This window comes from Candoia aspera, chromosome 2 (genome assembly GCF_035149785.1).
Source record: "Candoia aspera isolate rCanAsp1 chromosome 2, rCanAsp1.hap2, whole genome shotgun sequence".
In the NCBI taxonomy this organism is placed as follows: Eukaryota; Metazoa; Chordata; class Lepidosauria; order Squamata; family Boidae; genus Candoia; species Candoia aspera.
Genome location: NC_086154.1, coordinates 209,237,694 through 209,262,380, shown reverse-complemented (window position 1 = coordinate 209,262,380; position 24,687 = coordinate 209,237,694). Strand labels below are relative to the sequence as shown.

General features: G+C 37.4%; 1 protein-coding gene across 1 annotated transcript in view; it reads left to right on the top strand.

Annotated features, from left to right (window-relative positions):
• The window catches only part of MEGF10 (multiple EGF like domains 10), an 86,580-nt gene that overhangs the window by 47,610 nt on the left and 14,283 nt on the right, over window positions 1-24,687 (top strand). The window contains exons 8-14 of the mRNA XM_063295277.1: window positions 1,088-1,300; window positions 5,986-6,160; window positions 6,535-6,655; window positions 9,334-9,497; window positions 10,009-10,111; window positions 19,724-19,870; window positions 24,192-24,326. Coding sequence (XP_063151347.1) covers window positions 1,088-1,300; window positions 5,986-6,160; window positions 6,535-6,655; window positions 9,334-9,497; window positions 10,009-10,111; window positions 19,724-19,870; window positions 24,192-24,326 — 1,058 coding nt within the window. The remainder of the gene's footprint in view (window positions 1-1,087; window positions 1,301-5,985; window positions 6,161-6,534; window positions 6,656-9,333; window positions 9,498-10,008; window positions 10,112-19,723; window positions 19,871-24,191; window positions 24,327-24,687) is intronic.

Genomic DNA, 24,687 nt, shown 5'->3' with positions numbered 1-24,687 from the left:
TTCAGGATCAGGAATCATCAGTATGATACCCAATTATACATCTTGGTCCCAGGCTGACCAAGTGATGCTGTTGAGGTCCTATCCCAGTGTATGGAGGCTGTGTGGGTCTGGATGGGGAGGAAAAGACTCAGGTTCAATCCTGATATGACTGAATGACTGCAGGTATTTAGGCTCCTGATTCTGGGATTTAGGTCCTGGGTTGGGTTGCACTTCTCCATTCAAGACTGGTGTGCAATGTGGGGTTGTCTTGGGCTAATTTCTTGCAGCCTAGATCTGGCTGTCCTACCTTTAACTAATCACAGTATACTACATACAGCTGTCTAAATGCCGGGCATAAGACATATTTCATCAATACATGTCCTAACAGCCAGGAAACACGCTGAGACAAGGAACTGGTCCCTAATGTTTATTGATAGTACATAACAGGAATCCTAACAAACTGAAGAAGCGTGGGAAAAACCCAGACATATAAACCCCAAAGGTTAAGGCGGTCCCGATCTGTGTCTCTTTGAATGGCTGACCAATTCCTCAGTGCTACGCATGCGCTTAACAGTCTGGATGGGAGCTCCCTGCTCGCCATCCTTACTCATGACAATACATGATCTTCTTGCAGCTTCTTTGCTGACTTCTCCTATTTAGAGGTGTCCACTCTGAATATTATAGCTATTGCTACTTTGCTAAACAACTATTTTTTCTGCCATCCTTATAGAACATGTGTAGATCTTACAGAATTCTGGGATGATGTCATTATATTATTAAGTAGGTATAAAGCCTAGGTTCACTGTGCATGGGAATCATTTGATATGGTAATCCTGCTGGAGGAGTCACTTCCAAAGGCATTATATGTGTATGCATGTCTTCTATCTGTAATATCTATGTAATATCTCTGCTAGGAGGTACATATGATCTTGCTTAAGACATAAGAGCACAATTATTTGTATTGCGTGAAATTGTGTTTATATGCATTATTGTGTTTGTATCTACTATGTGTATAGTGCTGTTACCTGACAAATGAAGAATTAAACATATACTTCAAAAAAAATTTTAGAAAGTGAAAGTATCTTTTTCTCCCTGATTTTCTCACCAGGTGTCAGGATGAATGTCCAGTTGGAACTTTTGGAATGCAGTGTGCAGATATCTGCCAATGCATGAATGGTGGAAAATGCTATCATATTAGTGGCGAATGTCTTTGTGAGCCAGGACATACAGGAGAACACTGTGAAACAAGGCTATGTGCTGAAGTAGTCTATGGTCTTAAATGTGACAAAAGATGTCCCTGTCATTTGCCAAATACTCACAGGTACTTTAGATAGACATTTTTGTTGTATCTGATTGGAATAAACTTTTGCCAACTAGTCTTGGACAATATTTTTCATTAGTTATTTATAGTGGTCTTATAATGTTGCTCAACTATTGCTGTGGTGACAAATCACTAACACAGGCAAACTTCATATTGCCACAGCAATAACTGTATAACACCATGAATCCCTAGTGAGGATATGAGGGTGATATAAGAATACGAGAAAACATGTTTTTCCAGATATCCTGAAATGGCAGTTGTAGTAACAATTGTTCACAAGGATGAAGAACCTTAGGTTCCATTCTATAAATACTAATACCTAAAAAAAGGTTGATTTTTGCTATGTCTTCTTGGAGGAAAAAAAAAATTGCTAAGAATGTAGGTTTCATGTTCATGATCTACTGATGAAAACAAAGCCTCAGTTTACTTGTTTTCCCTGGCAGAGCTTTGGAAGCTTTTACTCAAATTAGGACAATAGAAGACATTAGGTAAATAGATGTATTAGGCCACAATTTGAAATAAATGGAAGAGTTTTATCTTATATCTTCCAACTGAGTGAAAGCTGGATCTGGTTCTAAAGAATCAAAGAGTACCACTTTGGACACAGAAGCTTACACAAACATAGAGCTAGGTTGTCTTTGGCTGAAGCCAACATATAAGATGCAATGTATAGTTGTTTTGGGCTTGATATGACAGCAGTTTAGCTAGGTTATTTATTTTTAAATTGAATCATGCATGGTTTGCTTAATTAGAGATCTTTAGCTGAACATTTGGCAGAGAAACTTCTAAAGAAATGCCTCCTTCATTCTCTGGCATTATTGTTCATGAGGAATATATATTTAAAAATCCCAAGTGCTTGTTGTGTTCGGTACTAGAGTTGGAAGCCAGCAACTTTTCCATTAACTTGACTATCACTATCCTCTCTAGTGATTCACTGTGTTATACAGCTATTGCTGTATAAAGTTTGCCTGATTTAGTGAATTGTCACAACAGCAATAGCTGAGTGACATTATAAGACCACTATAAATAACTAATGAAAAAAATTGCCCAAGTTGTATGTTCACTCTTTTTCCGTTTCTTGTTCTTGAATAACAATGTTCAGTAAGTAGTAGCTGGGCTGGAATGTTTATCAAGTCCTCGCACACTATATATAGAAATTAGGATTAGTTAATATTTTAGAAAATTAAGTAAATTTGTAGTAGATGTGTTAAATTGGCATTTTAGATTTACAAGAATGGCACAACATTATATAGCATTTCTGATATTTCAAGGATTGGTTTGATTCATGTTCAACACAGCTGTTCATTTATACCACTGAAAGAAAGCTTGTGCTCAAGCCAGACTAAAAATGTTCTGATTCAAATAGAAGCACATGATTATTTTTGAATGTGTTTTTAACATTTCTTCCTTTCTGTAACAAATTGAATGGATTTAGCAGTGATATGGGTATAGCAGCATTATATTGTTCATTTTAGAGTTCAGAAGAGCAAGTTGTTTGATTGGCATTATGGATAATATAGTAATAATATAATATGCTTATAATGTAGGTGAAAAATTGTGTGTGTGTGTGAGCACAAACAGCAAAAAATGTCAGAGACAATGGCAAAAATTAATTAATACTGCAAATATGTTAAGGTTTAAGTTGATCAAATTCTGACTTTTCAGTTATAGTCAAGAAGGCTTTTCTTATTGTACACATATCATCAAAGTAAACATGCCCATGTATACACCCACACACCCACAAACATTAGGCCTACGATGTGAAGCTAAGCGAAAATTTTTCAAAAATGTGCTCACCATGAAAGTGTTGTAGGTATACCTGGAGAAATGTAAACACGAACAGTTTGAATGCCTTGACCTTCTTTAGATTTCACATTTCTGTATGGACAATTGTTGCTTAAATATAGATGTCAGTTTGATCATTATGCAAACTAATTTCCTAAGATTTATTTTAAGAAGACTTAGGTATGTATATCATTCTTCAAACTCTGTGCAACCTAAGCACTGCCAATTAAAGTAACTACACCAAAGGCACTGAAGCATTTTAATTTCCTAAATCATGGATTATGATATATAATTTTGAAATCAATCAGTATATATGTGTATCATATATACTGATATAATTATCATACTTTTTGTTGTTTGTTTATTGGCTTTTTTACTATAATGTTGCCCATCGTTGGCAGACCTAAAATATCTTCCTGAGGTACACTCATTGATTATTATTTATTTCCAAACTACTGTCAGGTGTTACCATATCATTTCTCATTGCTCTAAAATAACATAGAAGATGTTTTCCTTATTTTTAAAGGCAAAATAAAAAGTGTTTAAGAATAAAAAGCATGATTCTGAAGCCCATGTGAGCTGCCCTTGAAAGCTGTTCAGGTAGAGCACTTCCAAGCATCCTCTGCTTTACCTTCAGGGGGAGAAGGTAAAGAGTGCCTGAAACAAGCTTCCTAGGAGCCAGCTCTGAATAGTTCTCCCTGCTAAAAGCACCTTTAAGTGCTGGCTCCAGGGAAGAGCCCTTCAAAGCATTTCTGCCTGGGAGTGAGATCACATCTGCATAAGTGAGACATAGGCTTTAGTCCTGGGTCAGTGACATCATCTCTTGTGCTGAAGTGGTGCTTGGGAAAGATCTGGCCTTGACCCAGTTGAGTTCTTCTGGGTTAGAAAATAACTAAAAACAGAGAAATAAATTGCAAAATCCTATTCCATTAGGTGAAGCATTATTGTCCCAGCTAGTAGAGAGATTTTGATTTGGAAACTAAAATCCACTTTGCCAATGCAATATAATTCAGTATGTTCCTAATTGCTAGAGCTGTATCTTCTCTAGAAAATATGAATGAGAGCAACATTCCCCAACTGAGATAAAATGAAGATTTTTGGAGCTGGATTATTTCATTGGGTTTGCATAATGTGTGTTGAATTTACTGCTTGTGCCACAATGAAAGTTGAGACAAAAATATTTTAAATATAAATAAATTATAATTTGCCCTTTCTTTCTCAAATATTTCAAACATATAAGAATAAGAGAAACCATTGCCCTTTTGATTTTCCATATTCTTTACACACACACACATTTCTTTCATAAGAAAAATGAAATCTTGGGGACATTTTGACTGCAGTTTAATAATAGGGATAAAGAACAGCCAACTGAAAGGAATTACATTGGCAAAAATGAGTAAGGGGCATTGAACAGAGGTCTTTTTTTAAAACATAGAAAGGATGCACTCTTCTGTCATCGTTCATTTAATATGTCTTGACTTGAGTACATTTCCCCCTTTCAGAATGCCTTAGGGAATATTACTTCAATCAGTGATCAGTCATCTTTAAACAGCCTGCCTATTGTAAACATAATTGATCTGGATATTAAGGCTTCCCTTTGGTGAGAGTTAAGCTAAGTGCTTTTCCTGCCAGAGGACCACAGAATGCTCCTTGTGTTCACTGTCTTGGCACATATATTTTAGCACAGCTGATAGTTCCATTTGTTGCAAGATAACAGCTGTGTGGTTGCCCATTGAATAAAACTGCTGTTTTCAGGTAGGAGCAGATGGTCTGACACCAGGTATGGAAACTAAGCTATCCACATTCTCGAAGGCTGTAAGAGTGCCCTTGACCTTTCCCCTGTAAAGCAACTTGGCACTACTTCTAAGTTTAAAACAAAAAAACAAAAACAGTTGCATACTAAACACCTACCAGAATTTAAGATGAAAGCTCATAGGTTCATGCAGGGTCAAATTATGTATCTGTTAAATAGACTTTGGTTTAAAGTTTTTGGAAAATGAATAAATACTGGGGACTGATAGTTACAGGCTTGCAGCTGGTATAAAGGGGGTGATTTAACCTTGTTTGTTGCAGTCCTGAGAAGAATCCCTTTCTCGAAGCTAGTATTTTCTCATTAAGTATATGGTATAGTCACTAAAGTATTGGCCCAGGCTTAGGACACCAAGGTTGAAATCCATTCTTAACCTTGGAAGCACCCCAAGAGACTTCAGGCTAGTGCCACTCTCAGCCCAATCTACTTCATGGATTTGTGTGGGAAAGAAATGGACAAGGGAGTTCTGTGTAAGCTGCCTTAAGGAAATACCTACCTACCTACATACATACATACATATTTAACCTTAAATACTAATGTTCCTGAGTATTGTGTGAGATCACATCATACTGTATTTCCATAGGGTTTGAAAAAATTATTATTTTAAACAATCAGAATACAAATTATGTTCCTGATCTTCATGGTAGCCTATTTTCTTTGTTTCTGCTGTTCCAAGGTAATGAAGTACTGAAACAATTAGGTTTTCATTTGGTTTTATAGGATATAACTGCATATTTGAATAATACCTGTCATATTTCATCCCAAAACTTAATTATAAATGTATAAATGTATTCATAATTATGCCTAAGTGATAGTTCTCCTCGGCACAGATTTTATTTTAAAGCATAAAATAAGTAGATGCTATTTTTCAACAACAACAATTATTATTAGTGGTAGAGTATTATTACTGCAGTAGTTTAATAGTAGACTGTATGGTCCTCTATTTCCCCTCCCGCGCCCCTAGTTGGGTGTATTTTTCTAAAGAACTCCTTTGTGTGAAATCCTTTGTATAATGCGTCCATTTTTCTTCATTGGGCTGTTGGTGTCATATTCTCTCCAAATGTTTTATCCATCCATTCCTTTTTGGCAGCTGCCACCCAATGTCTGGAGAGTGCTCTTGCAAGGCTGGCTGGACTGGGCTCTCTTGTAACGAGACCTGTTCCCCAGGATTCTATGGTGAATCTTGTCAACAGATCTGCAGTTGCCAAAATGGTGCTGACTGTGACAGCGCAACTGGAAAATGCATTTGTGCCCCAGGATTTAAGGTAAATTCTGATTGTTATTTCATTGGTTTTCTGCCTTTGAATAAGAAGCAGCTTCCTGTAATGATAGCTAATAGGACTATGGCATTCCTTCAGAAGAGCTGCTTCACAACACACAGGAGTGCATACAAGACACCTTTATTTCAGTAGAATATAATATACGTAGCTCTAACTGTGGAGTTCTTGGTGCTCTCTGAGCTTGGTGGTTGCTTGCTGACATTTCAATACCCAGCTAAGTAACATCATCTTGCCGACGTTTCATTACCTAACTAGTTAACATCGTTACATTGATAAGGTTATCTTTTCATTTAAAGATCTAATTAAATCCTTTTCCTTAACATTGCATTTTTGCTTATCTTTTGTAAAATGCATTCTAGGGTTCTGATTGTTCTATTCCTTGTCCTGTTGGAACATATGGAATAAAATGTTCATCTATGTGCAATTGCAAAAATGAGGCTGTTTGTTCCCCAGTGGATGGTTCTTGTGTCTGCAAAGCTGGTAAGAGAAATAATTAACCTGAACAAAATTCATACTAAACATTTAAATAAAAAATGGGATGGACCATTAAAAGAATGAGGATCATAAACAACAGAGTGCTGCTAGTTCCAGCATTCTCACACTTCACTTTCATCCCAAATATTTGAATCCCATTCACTCCACTGCAGGCTCCTTGTTTAATCCTCTTGATCAGTTCCAAAACTTTAAAAAAATTGTTTTGTCAAAATCCCTCTGAGTCTTCTCTGCCTCTTACGTATTCCTTACTCTCTTTGACTACATACTTTGCAATTCTCTTTCTCTCCATGTAGTCTATACCATATACATCATCCTCATATTTGCAGCAATCATTTTCTTCTATGCATTTTTCTCATCCACAACAGTCATCCTGTTTCCATTTTAGTTTCTTTCACATCTGTCTTTTTCTTTGATGTCTGCGTTTTCCCCAAGATCCATTCTTGGCACCGCCAAATAATGCTACATCTCACATTTAGAACATCTCATCACTCCTATAGGCTTCACTAATTATTTCAATCTTTCATAATAAACAGATCACTTATGCTATTGATCCATCTCCTATTTACGTAAATGTATGAGCCAGTTTGGTCTAGTGGTTAAGGCGCTAGGTTAGAAACCAGGAGACTGTGAGTTCTAGTCCCACCTTAGGCATGAAAGCCGGCTGGGTGACCTTGGGCCAGTCTCTCTCTCTCTCAGCCCAACTCACCTCACAGGGTTGTTGTTGGGAAAACAGGAGGAGGAAGGCGTATTAGGTATGTTCGCTGCCTTGAGTTATTTATAAAAAATAATAAAGGTGGGATAGAAAATAAATAAAATAAAATAAATTGAGTTAAGCTTAAACTACATAACTGAAACAAGCAGACTGTTCTAAGCAGATACTAACCAGTCAGCATTTTTACTCATCTCTGAATGGCCCAATCCCTTTTTCATTATTCTCCATTTTGTTCATTTGTTCCTACTCATACATTCATGTCTAACAGAATTTTATTTATTTACTGAATTTATATGGCTACCCATCTAAACACTGTGACTCTAGGCATTTCACAATACAAAAAGCATAAAATGTATAGTATTATAAAAGAACATTACAACATAGCCATCTGGATGTCAACGGAGGCTACATGATGGGGCAGGCTCTGCAATGGAGAAAGTGCACTTCCTGGGTTCCACTAGATGGTACTGTTTCACAGAAGAGACTCAGACCATGACCACCCTGGTCACTCTGAATTTATCCCCTTGATCACAAGATGTACAATTTTTCTCAAACTTATCCCTGTTTTTTCAGATAGGTATGTTTAATACCTATCACTGGAGCAGTGATAGGTATTACTCACCTATGGATTCCTACTTTTATATGCCCTCATAACAACCTAGATGATACCAATCTATACTTTCTGACATATGTGTCATCTATTTTGCTCATAACTAAACCTACACCTTCACTTTCCTGCATGGAATTCATCAACTCTACAAGATCAGAACTTTATTCAGAACTATTACATCATTCCTCTTTCTCTCAGTTGTACATGCACACACACAATATTTCCATTTACTCTTGTTTCTTTCATTTCATTCATTAATTCACTTTCTTTACCATTTTTCTCTTACATTACAGGGTGCAATCTTCACAATGCTATGGTTATCACCCGATGGGTGCATAGATGCTGACCATCATGGCTGTAGTTGATTGGAGCCCTTGTATAACTCTTTTCAGTAAACTAGAGAAGACTAAACAAGGTTACCAGTTGTAATCACATGCATGCCACAGGCAGTATTCCCTGTTAATGATTAGGATAACACCATTCAATGTTGGCACATTTTGGCTACTCTGCCACAAGTGCAACTAAAGCCCAGTTTTACCTAAAAGACTCATACTACACTAGGCCACTTAAAATCCCTAATCTAGAATCTGCTTTTTTGCTCATATACTATTGCCTACATCCCACCTAGTAGGAGGAATATGTGGTGTACTGCCATATACTCAGGATGCCAGGTGGAAGGCATTTAATTCAATCTGGCAATTCAGTTAGGCTTTCAATTCAGGTTTCAGTTTGGAGAAGAGGGGTGATTCCCTTGATTGGAACTTTACTCAGCTGTACAAATTATCAGACCCCAGTTCCAGAAAAATTGGAAGGAGTGAAAAGGAAACAAATAATTCCTTCCAGCATTTGTATTCTATCCCCCTTCCAGAAGTACCACTGCCTTTATTCTTCTAAAAATGTTCATATTCTTAGTTTTAGCCATTTCTTTGACTTTCCTTTGTACAGCCATTGCTCAACAACAACATACAAATATTTTTACAACTCCTCACCCCAAATTGCTTGATCGCATTTGTAGATCTAAAGACTTCCTATCTAGAAGTGCATGTTATGAAGTCAGCCACAACTTAGGAAGTGAGTCTCAGCTCACAAAAGCTTATGTCTTGTAATAAAAATGGTTAGTCAGAAAAGATGCTACTAGTCTCCTGATATTTTGTTACCATTTTGCTATCCTCCTACAATTCTGCCAAGAGTAATTCTGAGAATGATATATGTCCAGAATAGCTTCCTATTCAAAAAAACGATAAAAGTGCTTATCAGCTCTTATTAGCTGCTTTTATCAAGGAAGAACTTCAAAATTAGAACTCTGCACTGAAAAGAGGCATTTTCTTTTTACTGTGTCAGGTTGGCATGGAGTGGACTGCTCTATAAATTGTCCTAGTGGGACATGGGGTCTTGGCTGTAATTTAACATGTCAGTGCCTTAATGGAGGAGCATGCAATATTCTGGATGGAACCTGTACCTGTGCTCCAGGTTGGAGAGGAGAAAAATGTGAATATTCTTGTCAGGTAACAAAACAGAATCCACTGAAAGCTTGATTTGGGGATTGCAACAATATAAGCTATTGATAAATGTGTTGAATATTACAATATTATATGCTATATTTTAAAATAAAGCCTGGCCACATTATTATCACAGGTATTACTGTACGTAAAGTAACAGCTCATCCATATATCCCATTAACTGCAGCACAAGAGTGTTCCCCCATCCCTTTTAGAGGACACATCTTCAAGATGCAGCCTTTGATTCATCCTTAGCCCATCATCATATAGACAGTCTAACTTTGTTCTTTGCTGTATTTTTTTCCATCTTCTTCCTACACACACCTTGGTGTATAAACAATGTACAACACCTCATTCATGATCTTGATGATAGTGCAGGGAAGGAAGGAAGGAAGGAAGGAAGGAGCTAGACTCATTTACAGATCAAATCCATAATTTGATTATATCAATAGTACAAAGCTTGCATGTTAACTGCACCAAAAATAAATTTAATATCCTTTCATTTTCTTCTTGGCAGGATGGCACATATGGCCTAGATTGTTCAGAGCGCTGTGACTGCAGCCATGCAGATGGATGCCATCCTGTAACTGGTTATTGTCGTTGCCTCCCAGGATGGTCAGGTAAACTTGAAATTGTTGTGACAATAAGAGAGCACCATCCAAATTTTGATTTGGCTTAGCCACCCTTGTGTAAATTAATAGCATTTTAATCAATTTATGAAAGATTCAGAGTAGATTATGTATTAATGAGTCCAAACTATATGTGGTGCAGTTCAGGTCAATTGCATAAGCCTTTCTCAGAAAATTGACATCTGGGGAGATAGTGGTTCTCTGGAAAGGAGTGATTTTATCTAATTAGTTGTGGGCCTTTAACTTACCATGACATAAACCCGTTGACTGATTATGTGCCATCTCATCATTTTCGACTCCTAGCGACCACACGGATAGATTTTCGCCATAACATAACCCATGGACAAAATCTATTTCCTTTGCAACTGTGTAATATTTAAAAGGCATATACAACATGCTGTAAATTGCTTCATGTGCTTCTGAATAGAAGACACTTGAGAGTATCTATTAATAGAGAGGCTACTGCATTCTGCATGGGACGCGGTGGCGCTGCGGGTTAAACCGCTGAGCTGTCGATCGGAAGGTCGGCGGTTCGAAACCGCGCGGCGGGGTGAGCTCCCGTTGCTAGTCCCAGCTCCTGCCAACCTAGCAGTTCGAAAACATGCAAATGTGAGTAGATCAATAGGTACCGCTTCTGCGGGAAGGTAACGGCGTTCCGTGAGTCATGCTGGCCACATGAACCGGAAGTGTCTATGACAACGCCGGCTCCAAGGCTTAGAAACGGAGATGAGCACCGCCCCCTAGAGTCGGATTCGACTGGACTTTACGTCAAGGGAAACCTTTACCTTTACCTTTTACTGCATTCTGCACTGGCTGAAGTTTTGAAATTTCACTGCTTCCATTCTTGTAAGAGTCCAAAATACTGAAGATTCACTGTTAGGATATTGTTTGTGTTTTGAGGACATCGATCATAGTATAACCTGGAAGCCCTAATTAAAAATGTTATTATATTCTCCAGGCATTCTCCAATGCTCTATTGTATTCTGGTGATTATGCTTCTGGTACCTACTGCCAAACTAGAAAGGTATGGCAATTTGATCAGAAGAAACTCAGATTAATCAGGCAGTTTCTAAAAAACATAGTGGTCTCATATGGTCAAATATTATATTATAGCTATTTTGATAGGGCCGCTTCCAAATTGTGTTAGATCTGTCATAATCTTGTTCACTCCAGATTTTAAAGTTTCATGGTACACTGTGTACTAAAGCTGAACCTTTCTATTTATTTAGCAAATATTTAAAAATATACTTCTACCACCACCTTAACAGAGAAAATTACATAATTACAAACTTACATATATAGACTTCATGGTATGGTCAGAATATTTAACAAGATACAAGAAAGGTACACACTGAATTGTATTACAACTGCAACTCTGATGCTAGCAGAAGAAAATATCATTATTATATCTACAGAGTTAATCTTGGCAACTCTTCTATAATCTGACAGTACCCTAAAGAGCTGTTTCTGAAAATAAGCTTTCCATTTACAGGTAGTCTTTGACTTACAACCACAACTGGGACCGGAATTTCCATTGCTAAGTGATGAGGTCATAAAGTGAGATGTCACATGACCACATCGCTTAGCGACGGCAATCCCAGCACTTCCCATTGCTGTCGTTAAGTGAATTCCACTGGTCATTAGCCAAGGATCCACCCCAATCCAAGCCATTCTGGGTCTGGTCCCTCCCAGCCCTGAGCCTTAGTAAGGTACTTTAAGAGGACTGCTTCCAGCTCCCCCACCTGCCTGTCTCTCCCGCATCTCTGCCCTTTTGGCTGCCCTGAACCTTGCCTTGTGGGGCGGCAAGCAGCCTGAGAACTAACTGCTGTGGCTCGGGCTTCTTGGCATGCTGCAGCTCTGAGGCTGCAAGAAGCCCTTGAGCTGCAGCGCAGCAGAAAGCCACCCCTGGAAGCCTCAGCTGCCCCAGCCGAGTTCCAGCCACAGTCACCCTTGCCACCTTGCACTCCAAGACCCCTGCAGCCCTGCACTTCAGGGCACTTCCGGTGCATGGTCTGCAGCTCATGTTGGAAGCTGCTGGCCATATGTGAGGCTTTCTCCTTCCTCCTGCAAAGCTCCAGTGTCAGATCCTGGTACTGGGACCGTCCTGGTACTGGGACCATCATACCCAGTGCCACAGTGCAGTGTGAAGCCCAGCCCCAGCCCAGCCCAGCAGTGTGACACAAAGTGCTTCTTGGTGTGAAGGGCCAGACTGGGCATGCCTCATCAGCAGCAGCAGCAGCAAGAAGAGGGAGAAGGTCAGCTGGGGAAGCAGAGCTCAGGGCAGCAGGGCTCTTGGAGTTCAGGATGGCGAAGGCAACTGTGGCTGTTAGCTGAGGCAGCTGAGGCTTCCAGGGGTGGCTTCACACTGCACTGTGGCTCAGGGGCTTCTTGCAGCCCCAGAGCCACATGCCCAGCAGCCATGCTCTGGGCTGCTTGTAGCCCCACTGGACAGGGTGCAGTGCAGCCAAAAGGGCAGAGATAGACAGGAGATAGGCGGGTGGGGGGAGTTCAAGCGCTCTTGAGGTCGTAAGTGCAGGTGGGCTGCCCAGCGCCTGGATTTTGATCACATGACTGCAGAGGCACTGTAACAGTCATAAGTCCATTTTTTCAACGCTGTTGTAACTTCAAATGGTTGCTCAACAAATGGTCATAAATCGAGGATTACCTTCTGGTTTTCTTAATTAATGTGAAAGCTGCATTTCATTATTTTGTTTACATGAAGAGATGTTTTTTCTGTTTTTCTTTTCTAATTTAATGATTAAAAAAAGCTTCTTATTGTGTTCTAAATATCACACCAAATGACAAATCTGGGATATAGCTATTTTAAACCCTATCTTCATATTTCATAGTTCAAATTCACAAATGCCAGAATGTGTGTTATGTTTGACAATACTGCCACTTGTCTTTGGGCAAGAGTGTTTTTGAAACACCCAATACCAGGAAAGTTATCTTGCTTGTATCATGTTACATTTCTAGAAATTACTGACATGTTTCTCTGTTTTAATATTGAATTCAAATAGGCTGGAATTTATTTACTTAGAGCATAAACATATTATACTTAAGAAATAAAACTATACAGCAATAAAACCAGCTGTTCATGATTAAAGATAGCAGAGCATAAAAAATGTATAGGGATTTCTTAGTAGGATTTTTGCATTTGTCACAATACAATCTGATAATCCAATGATAGGCCAAAAAATAAGGATTGGAGGCCTTTTTAACACTTGAGATCCATGACGGGTATACTTCAGATTTTGTTGAGTCTCCATCACCAAGCAAACTGACCTGATTCAGTTTTCTAAGGATAATGAGTCACCAAGAGGCATTTAATTAATTTAATTTAATTTAATTTATTTATTTTCTCTCTCACCTTTATTATTTTTACAAATAACACAAGGTGGCCAACATACCTAATACTCCTTCCTTCCTCCTCCTATTTTCTCCTATTTCCTATTTTAAAACACATATAGTATGTCAGATTTTGCTTATTGTCAATTCTTGTCCCCTTCTGGTCATTAGTATTTGAACCAATTTACCAAACACACGTAAATTAACAATTTTAAATTAATTCCTCAGGAGTTTTTTTTCATTCATTCTTGCTACATTTAACTTTTTATAACAGAACAACGAAAGCGTTCTTAAAATTGTCAAGCACAGATGTAGTCTTCATGAACATGTTAAATTGCAAAGTGAGATCCATATTTTAACATTTCTTCAGTTATTCCACCTACAGACTTATCATTGTTCAACCTAATCACAGCACTGATTACTTTCTTTTTATCCATTTTTTTCTTGGACCCTAACATTTATAGTATTTCTTTCAATTCTGTTATTCAACATATTATTATCATTCCCGTGCAAATCTCTGATTTACTCCTTCCCAGCCTTTCGTCTCTTCAGTTTCATCCAAACCAATTTTATTGCTTTTACTTTTAATTCCATTCACTCTGCTGAAGGCTGTTTGTTTAGCCCTCTCCACCCATTTCCAGAACAGGTTTTTATTTAAATAAAAACCATTCTACATTTTCTTTGTCTCTTTTAATCTTAACTGTTCCTTAATCACATTAATTGCACTCTTTGCAAAAATCTTTTTCTCTGTATACACACTATCTTTCCCTTAATCTAATTCTAGCAATCATTGTCTTATATGTACTGTTGCTCATCCACAGCCACTTTCACTTCACCATTCCACCAAGCAACTGTTTTCATACTTCTCATTACTGTAACTTCACCCACTTTGGTGGTACTCTATGATGTAGCTCTCTTCAATATGTTCCACATCACAGCAGCTTCCACATCTTTCTGTATTCTCATGTTCCATTAATACTGTTGGGAAATTAGTCTACTATATCTTCTAAAAAAAATTTTATACAGGGGTCATGTTCTACTTTCATTCTACTTTCTTTTATGTCTTCCCTTTTGTTTCATGTTCATTTGTTTCCTAAGTTCCTTTCTTGACACTATCAAAATATAGTCTGTTCCATATTCAGATACTCTTATCACTCATGTATATTTCAGTAATTCTCAATTTTTCATCAACAACAATAAAATCAAACATGCTTTTAGGTTTACATTCATTTCTATCATATATGAATATAACTCATGTAAATGAAACAAACATACATTTTTCTAAGCAGACACTCACCAAACAGCATTCCCATTTATTCTTTGGTCTTCCCAAGGCCCTATCACTTTTTCTGCTCACTCTCTTCTTGTTCCCATCCATCCATTCCTGTCACCTAGCAGAATCCATTTCCCCCTAGATAACATTTATTCAGAATGTTGCACAATTTTCCCCCAAACTCATCCCTGGTACTTCCATTATCATCTTTCAGTGGAACACAACATGCAATTATAATGAGCCATGGATTCTTACTTTCATATGCATCCTAAACAACACTAAACAACACTATTTCATATTTTCTGTTATATACTCTTTCCCTTCATTCATGATTTAACCTATACCATTATTTCTCTGCATGTATTCATCAATTCCACTACACAATATCAGCTCGCAATATCCTTTGCCTTTCTGTTACTTTCACAGACTCACAACATAGCTATTTTTATTTCATTTCACTAATAAATTCATGCTCTTTACCATTTATCCGTCTTACATCCCAAGGCATAATCTTTTATATACTGTGATCATAATAAGAAGGGCCCGTAGATATTGATCTCTGTTGCCAGTCATGGCTTTGTTCAGTCAAGACATTTTAGCAATGAAGCTAAAGTAATAACTAGGTTTCCAGCTACATGCAGAATTCCCTGCTCCGAGAAAAGACATACAAGTCAGTTTTGGCCATTATGCCAAAAGTACAGTCAAAATCCAACTATACTCAAAGCATTCTCATGTGGTTCAATGCAAGCCATGTTTTCTAATCTAGAACTACCTTTCCAGCCAACAAACCATTGATCCCATCCCACAAACTTGCAGTGTACTAACACAAACGCAAGATACATATTAAATATTTATTTATTTATGTATTGCTTTCTGTCCATCATCTCTCTCTCTTTCTCACTGGTAAAGTAGCTGAGAGATAATGACTGTCCCAAAGTTATCCAAAGGTTCCATGGCTGAGTGTGGACCAGCACTATGTCTCTCCTGTCCTTGTACACACCCAAACTATATTGGGCTGTAGTTTTAGGATAAAAATGCATTTAGATTTATGATTCATTTACAGCTTCAAGTTGTGAGAAAAGAAGTAAAGAACATTTCCATATGAATTCTCATGCTCTTTTTCTTAATGTATAGATTAATAGCACTCTATCTGTGAGTAGTCATATGTAAAATTAACGTGCACATTTTACATGTACACTTTAAAATGTCTTTGGCAATTGATAACTTCATTTTGTAATTTGAATAGCACAGATAAATAGGACAGGATGGAAGTCTCAGCATTTCAGTGTAACAGCCCTAGTCTGTCTTTTTTCCTTTGCTGGGATTAACAATCCTTGGTAGGGATGGGTTAATTCACCAAACTCAATATGGCTCAGGTTTTCATTTTTCTAATCTAAAAACTTCTACTCCCTTTCCACATAGCAATTATTTCCACAGTTTGCATTTAAAAAAACAGATATTGGTCCATATTGTTTTAATGCAGATTCTGCCTTGCAATCCTGGGAAAGAATGTGCGTGGTTCAAGGAACTGCAGACAGGTGCCACATTTGCAGTCCTGCACACTGCAAAGCATATTTTTGCTTTTGAATCCAAAGTCTTGCACAACCCCAGTATTTACTGCTTGTGAAGAGGGCCTTCCTTTGACCTGTTTATACCTTTGAAACATGAGCAAATATATAAAATATCAGTTAATATGCACTCCAGCAGCTGTCAGCATGGATCATTTACTAGATCCCAACAACAGAGTATAGAGATGAGGTTTTCCACATGTCAGTGTTACCACAGTGTTTCATAGTAGTATCATGGTTAAAATATCAAAAGTTTTTTTTTAATGTAGACTACATAACTTTATAGCAGAATAGATAATATCACCCAAGTAATCATTCCCTTCATTCACACCATTGTATGTGCTATAGGAATGCTAATTTAGAAGTGAAGCTCTTGGCATAGTTCTCGGAGTTTGAGGATTTCTTCAGAGCTGCTTAGCTGAAGTTTATCATGACCATTTTGCTATTGCCTAGCAACTTGTAAAGGCCGTAAAAGAGTTCTTTGTCCATTTTCCTGGCAAAACATTTCCTGACTGATCTGTTCATCAGGACTGAAATTAATGGACTTATTTGCTAATAATTCTTTTGTTTCATAAAATGCATTTTAAATATTCAGAGTTTGCCCCCAAAAAGCATTATCTGTGTGATTTTAGTGTAAAAGCTTTCTGTGCAAAGCACTTGTGCAATACAGTCATCTATGGGCTGAAATATCTACACATTAAGGAAAAGCTGTTTGCTGACATGTGTTCTTCAGAACATGAATGTATACAAGTATGTTCCTGTTCCTAATTCTTTTAACAACGTTTAGTTAAATAGATCTATTAATAAAGACATACAGTATGTAAGAAAACAAATTCATCAGGGAAATTTTCTCTGAATGTGTACAAAAACAGTACAGTTTCATTACCAGTTGGATATATTGTACAGTTTAGCATGTAACACTGCATTGAGCTTCCCCTTTACTTCTGAGCTGCAAGGAAGATTAGGGAACTTTTTGCATCCATTTATGCAGTTTTGTAACTTCCAGCCATAGAATTAAGTAGTTTTTATTTTAAAGAAATCAAATTAAAAACAAGCTGATTTATTTTTAACAAATCATAGTTAATACTAACCACAGTTTAGGTTTCAGGCATAATAAAAGTAGAATTAGAGGTTCTCAGTCTCATCCTCACTGTTGTGCCACAGAAGGAGAAAGGAAGAACACACAATTTAAGGCTATCTGTAGATAATCCTCATTTTGCTGAACTGTAATGGGTTTGGGATTGTATACAAGTGTAGCCATAAATGCCATTTTAGCTTAATTTCTCTATGCAGGTACATTATTAAATTTCATTAAGATATAAGTATGTGTAATGAACTCATATGCATCTAAAATCTATTAAAATATATGTACTTGAAATACTGCTTTACTTTTCAAAATAATACATTTGCTTTTGATTTTTTAACTTTAATTAAATTATATATTTCTAATGTATTAATATTATATTATTGTGTATTAACAAAAAGAATAAATTATTTATTTGTTAACAGAACAGTCCTACATGTATACTCAAAAATAAATTCTCTTCAGTTTAGTGGTAGTTTATCTGGAGATGGGAAAGAACAGTAAAAAGGGAAAAAACACCATCTTTTAAATAAACCCTGTTTTGTCCTTGTTTAGCCCCAAAAGAAGCAAAAATATTCTCAGGAAATCTCTTAAAATGTTTATTTCAATCCTATGTACATGAATCTCTATATCTAAGCTTAATATTTTTAAAATGTAGCAGCACAGTCACATTTTTAAGGTGTGATGTTTGCACAGCTTTCAGTGGATCTAATGAAACTCAGTGTAGATGCACCATGGAATTTAATTCAGAAGCAAATTTAGGTGGCTCAGTTTAAAATTCTAGTTGAAAATGACCGTTCTAAACTATTGAGAAATAAGTTACTTTGTGACCTGATTCAGAAAACTGAGCTATGCAGACAAGTATCAGCTTGTGAGATGTTGATGGTATAACTTCTTTTGTGTCTTGATGGTCAGTTCAAATTCCATTGAAATTTTCATTCCGTCAGGGAAAGTAGCCCCTTTATACTTGTTCAGTATCCTGTGTAAAATTAGTTTCTGAGTTCTTGTCAAATTTCAATGTGATGCATTTTCCACTACAGTTAACTCTGCAGTTATTTCTCTAGCAGATTTGATAAAAAGACCTGAGATGTACTGTAAAAGATTTAACCTACATTCCCTTTCATTCTAACCAAGAAAGATATTTTCCAAACAGGATTCTGTTCCCAACCCCCATAGAGTTATTATATGGATAAACTGTAAGTAGGTTTTTTCTTAGTTTTACTCTCCTTTATTAAAGTGAAAAGGAAAGAGAATAGAAAAATACAAATATCTGTATTAGTAGCTTTCAAATATAGATGTAAATTAGCAAGGTAACAAAATAATTCCAGACATAATATACAATATATGATTTTTTTAAAAAAGGGAAGAAAGATTAGTTTTACCAATCACATGAAATAATGTTATGAAATTACTTTTATTAACTGTAAAAGAAAGAGAGACTATAGTTCCAATGGATTGTTTTGTGCAATCAAGTAAATTTGGCTTCCATTACTTTTATTCAGTTAATTTTTTTTGTCCCAATGTATATATTTTTAAATAAATAATATTTAAAATTATTATTTAATATTTGCCCTACTAATAGATTAAACTGGGATATTTAAGCTATTTAAAAGATGATAGAATCACAAAATATATTTCAATTATATAATGCTGCAAGGCAACACATTCATAAATTGCAGATAAAGGCAATTTCAACTGCCTGGGAAAATAAGTAGGTCTTGATCTGAAACCCAAAAGGTTCCATTATTGGAATCACCTGAATAGCGTATCACTATCTAATGAGACCTATTCTAGTTACCCAATCATTTTGATTTCTTATTTCTTACAGCATTTCCCCCTTTCCCCCCTAGTTTGAACTCATTCTCTCTCTGCTTTAATAAGAGGCTTTGTTTAATCACAGTGTCCCAAAACTTATAGTACTTAGTGTGGCTTCAAATATAGTAAATAATCAGATATACATAAATAATCTCTACATTGGTCAGCTGGGCATAATTTTAATTTAGCTTTTGTGTGCTTCTAAATAGATGACTGTCATTTTGCTTTCAAAGAGTTCCTCTACGTGCACAGCCCAGAAGTATTCTTGGAAATATGTACTTGAACTACCATGTTGCTTTACAAATTGCTAGCTTTTCATTTAAAAGATAGAAATAGTCAGATGGGGTATAGAGTCTAGCAGACATCACTTGATGTGTTAATAGGTATATAGAAGCCTACAGGAATCATACTGAGACTCCAGGCTTACATTACGCTTCCTTCACTATTTTATTTCTGGTAGTTTTGTTGATCTTCTAGTATTGTTAATGATAACTGTACATATTAATTGTTTGCAGGTATGCATTGCGATAGTATATGCGCTGAAGGGCATTGGGGTCCAAACTGTTCATTATCCTGTTACTGTAAAAATGGAGCATCATGTTCTCCAGATGAAGGAATCTGTGAGTGTGCACCTGGCTACAGGGGTACTACTTGTCAAAGAAGTAAGTTTCCTGTTCCTTGTTTACTATGACTATAATACTAATATATAAGCAAAGTACTTTATTTTCGGGGAAAAAATCTTACAAAATATGTCGAGATAGTAATTTTACCACTTTTTCATTTGTAAATTTGCCATATATTGTGTGTATATAAATATTCATATTGGCCCCATCATCCAATGTTAAAAAGAACTATCGTCATATATTTTTAAAAATTATATAGTTGAAGGAAGCACCACTAACTGTCTCTGCTAAATTGGACAAGATAAATTAATCAAGATGGATCCAATACCCACAGGGAAGCTGATAAAAATAAATAGTCTGTTCTGTTTGGTAGCATCATCCTGGGTATTTATGACAATTCTGAGCTATTTACCCCCTGGTAAACTGCATATTCCTTGTAGCTACTAGCATTGACACAGAGAGCTTCTAAACCACTTGGCCAATTCAAAGCATGGTTAAGGGTATGCTATCAGTGAAACTATTGTATGCCACTTATATTTTAGTGCAAGACCAGTAAGAAAATGATATTTATTTTTAAAAAATAATACTAAAGTAGAATCCACCTAGAAGAGGTAAGTAGGAGAAATTCTTTCCCATTGATGGCTTGCATTTATAATTAATTTGTTGACTTATTAAAAATCAGCTGAAGCAAAAGGTTTGAAGAGTATTCTTTAAACATATGACAAAAAAACTAAAATAGGAAAAAAGTAATGATTTTATACATAAGAAGAATCACAATAATGAAAGAGGAAGAGGGTAATGATTAAGGAGGACCAACTGAAACAAAACAATGGCAATAAATGACCTAATTGTGTGGTATAGGAGCCAAATCCTGTTTTAAAACCACACCTTTGGGAAATATTTCTTAATATAATTTGGTTATATTGCTTTATATTTCCATTCTCTACTTCCCACTCTATTTAATTACTAGCTGTTCTCTGCTCTAATTCTCATGACTCTGTCTACTCTTCCTCCTAGCCTGATCACTTTTTTTCCCAGTTGTGCTTCTTTTCTATCCCGCCTTTATTATTTTTACAAATAACTCAAGGCAGCGAACTTACCTCATACTCCTTCCTCCTCCTATTTTCCCCACAACAACAACCCTGTGAAGTGAGTTGGGCTGAGAGAGAGTGACTGGCCCAAGGTCACCCAGCCGGCTTTCATGCCTAATTTAATTCTTCTAAGCATTTCATGTTAGCTATTATAAATTGGAATCTGACTCATGACTTGAGAATTTATGTGGTAGTCTAGGATATAGAAACTGGTGCATCTTAATTAACAAAATACTCATGCATCTTAATTAACAAAGTAACCTGAGTGGTTGATGTTAAACCATCCCTTTATTCTATAGAATATTTATTCCATCAAATTTACTCCCACATAAACCCCATTGAATTGAAGTGAAGCTACACAGCAGCCACCCTTGATGGATAGTTTGCAAGACTAGCAACAATTGTTACCATCTCTGTTGACTTTCAGAGTTACTCATTCAGTTGATGCAGAAGCACTGTAAATTAAATGATGTAATGGCATTATATCATAGGCATAGCCCAGGGACTTGCTCTATTATAAGACAGTGTAACATTTCAGTATATTCAGGACAATGTAGCATTTTAAAAGGATAGTTGCACTAATTACGTTTATACAACTACAGCTAACTTGGATGAAGGGAGGAGGAAGAAATTATGGATGTGCCATACTTTTACTGAAAAGCTGATGCAACTGGAATGCTTCCCCCCTCCCCGGGAACTTGTTTCAAGCTTGTCAGGCCAGATGACTTCTAAGCAATTCTAAAAATCTAAAGGCAAAAGTTAGCTTTGTAAATATGAATTACTGCTTAACAACAGGCACTGTCAAAGTCAAGCCTGCCTCTGACTCAGAAAGCGAAACTCCTTCTGAGTGAGAGGAGGAAATAGAAACCAGGAAAATGAAACTTGAAGATGAGCTGGCAGTGAGGGAAGATTCCAAGGCACTGATTGGCCAAGATTCGTGGGAGGATTCGAATCCTCCAATCAGCGTGTGCCAATGATGGGCAGAAAAGCACGTGAAGGAGAAGGCAGCCTGATTGGCTGCAGAAGGGTCTAGGCGTGCGAAGGATTGGGATAAAAGGCAGATGTGTGAAGAGCAAGCTGCTGGAGACAACTGATCCTTTAAGCCTGCAGCTTCAGCAGAAGAGTCCCTATCTGCATCGGAGACAGTGTCTGTTGCCAAAGAGGAATCAGTGCCATTGCTCCGCTCTGAAGAGGACTTGAACCCTGCCTCTGCTGCCATCGAGGATTCTGTATTCACCGTGCCCAGCAAACTCAGCCTTGCATCCAGCCTTGAAGCTCCGCAGTCTTCTGCGCAGTTTCCTTGTGCCTTTGACTCTCAGTTCCGCAGCATGCCTTTGGTGCAGTCCAACCATGCTACGGGTGCTCAGCCTTGCTCTGAAGTTTTGCACTTACCTTGTTGTGGAACCGCATCCCAGCCTAGTCTTGCTTCAAGTTTCCAGCCTTGCTTCTAGCCTCTAGTCGAGAGAATCCAGCCCTGTCCCGGGCTTCCAGCTGAGTCCAGCCTTGCTCCGGGTACCACGCCTTGCTTCAAGTCTTCAGTTCAGAGAATCCAGCCCAGTCCCGGGCTTCCAGACAAGTCCAGCCTTGCTTCGAGTCCCCAGCCTTGTTCCAAGTCTCCAGTCCAGAGAATCCAGCCCAGTCCAGGGCTTCCAGCTGAGTCTAGCCTTGCTCTGAGTTCCAAGCCTTGTTCCAAGTCTCCAGTCCAGAGAGTCCAGTCTAGTCCAGGGGTTTCAGTCGAGTCTAGCCTTGCTCCAAGTTCCAGTCGTTCTCCAAGTCTCCAATGTTGTCCAGAGTTTCTAGTTGAGTCCAGCCTCATTTCCAGTTTGTAGTCTTGCATCGAGACTCCAGTTACTGGCTTCCAGTGTGATGTGGGTCACCAGCCCCACCAGTGTTCCAGTACCAGAGCAACTCAAGTACTGTTCCAATTTGAGACCTGTGTCCTCAGCTTCAGCAACACCTTGTGTTCCAGTCTCTTCCAGCCTCCAGTTCTGTTAAGAAGTTCTTTTCAGCTGCCTTGTTGTGGCTCAGCTGAGCTTGTTGAACCCAGCTCTTTGTACTTCAAGGACTTACTTATTGTAAATAGCTATTTAATAAATAATATTTTTGATATTACTCTGCCTGGTTGCATAGTCTGAAAAGGACAGGTACTTAACTTGATGCATTGCTTATTATACTGGTTGGTTGTGAAAAGAATGCCAGAATATTAGAGATATAAAGAAATAAATTCTACCCAACAGCTTATTTCTTCCTTGGTCAATCCAAATGGTGATATATCTCTGAAGAAAGGATTGGTGTATTGTCATAAGAGCGAACTGGATTTTTTTTAAGTCATGAGTTGAAAAACAAGCAGCAGTGTGCAGCTCTCTGCTCTTGCCCTTATATTGAGAAAAATCTTTAAGGGGCCCAATTGCAGTGATTTCAGTCTGCTCTAGTTAGAGAAAAAACAATACAGGTAATCCTTGACTTATGATCATTATTGGGACTGGAACTTGCTAAGTGAGGTGGTTGTTAAGTGAGTCATGCCCAATTTTATGACCTTTTTTGCTATGGTTGTTAAGTGAATCACCACAATCATTAAGTGAATCTGGCTTACTCCATTGACTCTGCTTGCTGGGAAGGCTGCAAATGGTGATCATGTGACCCCAGAATGCTGCAACCATCATAAGTGCAAGCTGGTTGCCAAGCACTTGAATTTTGATCACATGATCACAGGGACTCTGCGATGGTCGTAAGTGCGAGGGCTGGTCATGAGTCACCTTTTTCCAGGGCTGTCGTAACTTTGAATGGTTGCTAAATGAATGGACGTAAGTCAAGGACTACCTGTATTATGCTATTGACAATTATGACAAGAAAAAGTATAATTATGAGAATAATGATTTTATATACAGTGACACTATAATAAAAACAATAACAGCAATTTTAGATTAACTTCACTGTGTATCAAGCTGTTTTTAAATCTCAAGTAGTTGTTATTTTGGAGGTAAAACTCTGGAAGTTGAAAAAAATACTGGAAGAAGCAATAGTATATTATTTTCATAATGTTGCCAAGAAAACAATACGAATGTGTCCATAATGTCAGTAGTTGTTCAACTGGACCTGGAGACCAGCTTGATTTGAAGAAGACTTAATGCTTTTAACTATATGAAACAATCTGCATAAATGAGAACTTCTCAAGTATTTCCAAGTCTCTCCAATGGATCCAGATCAGCTCTGTTAGATTTGATAAGGATGTGTGGAAGGTGAATATGATGCCATCTTCATTCTTCCAGTTTGTTCTCCAGGATTTTATGGTCATCGCTGTAACCAGGCGTGCCCCCAGTGTGTTCACAGCAGTGGCCCATGCCATCATGTGACAGGATTATGTGACTGTTTACCTGGTTTTACTGGAGCTCTCTGTAATGAAGGTAGGAATCATAAAATAATTATAACATATTTGCAAGGCTTGTAGAAATCATTGGATGAGTTGCTGTACTGTGAGGAGCACAGCATCATCCAGTAAATGAGATATACAGGCCTATTATTTATGGTCAAACAATTAAATTCAAATGGTGGCTCTGCATTTTCAAACATCTTTTTCCTTGCTATAGATAAATTTTATTTTATATTTAAATACCTACAGTATAGGTATTCTTTAAAAATCACTGTTCACCTTGTGGCAAAAAAATTGGGTGGAGTCTGGTACACCTTTCCCACCTAATGTATCTTTGCCTCCTCTGATGGAGTGAACTGCAGCTCATGGAAGCTGATGGCTTTGTTAATCAGAAA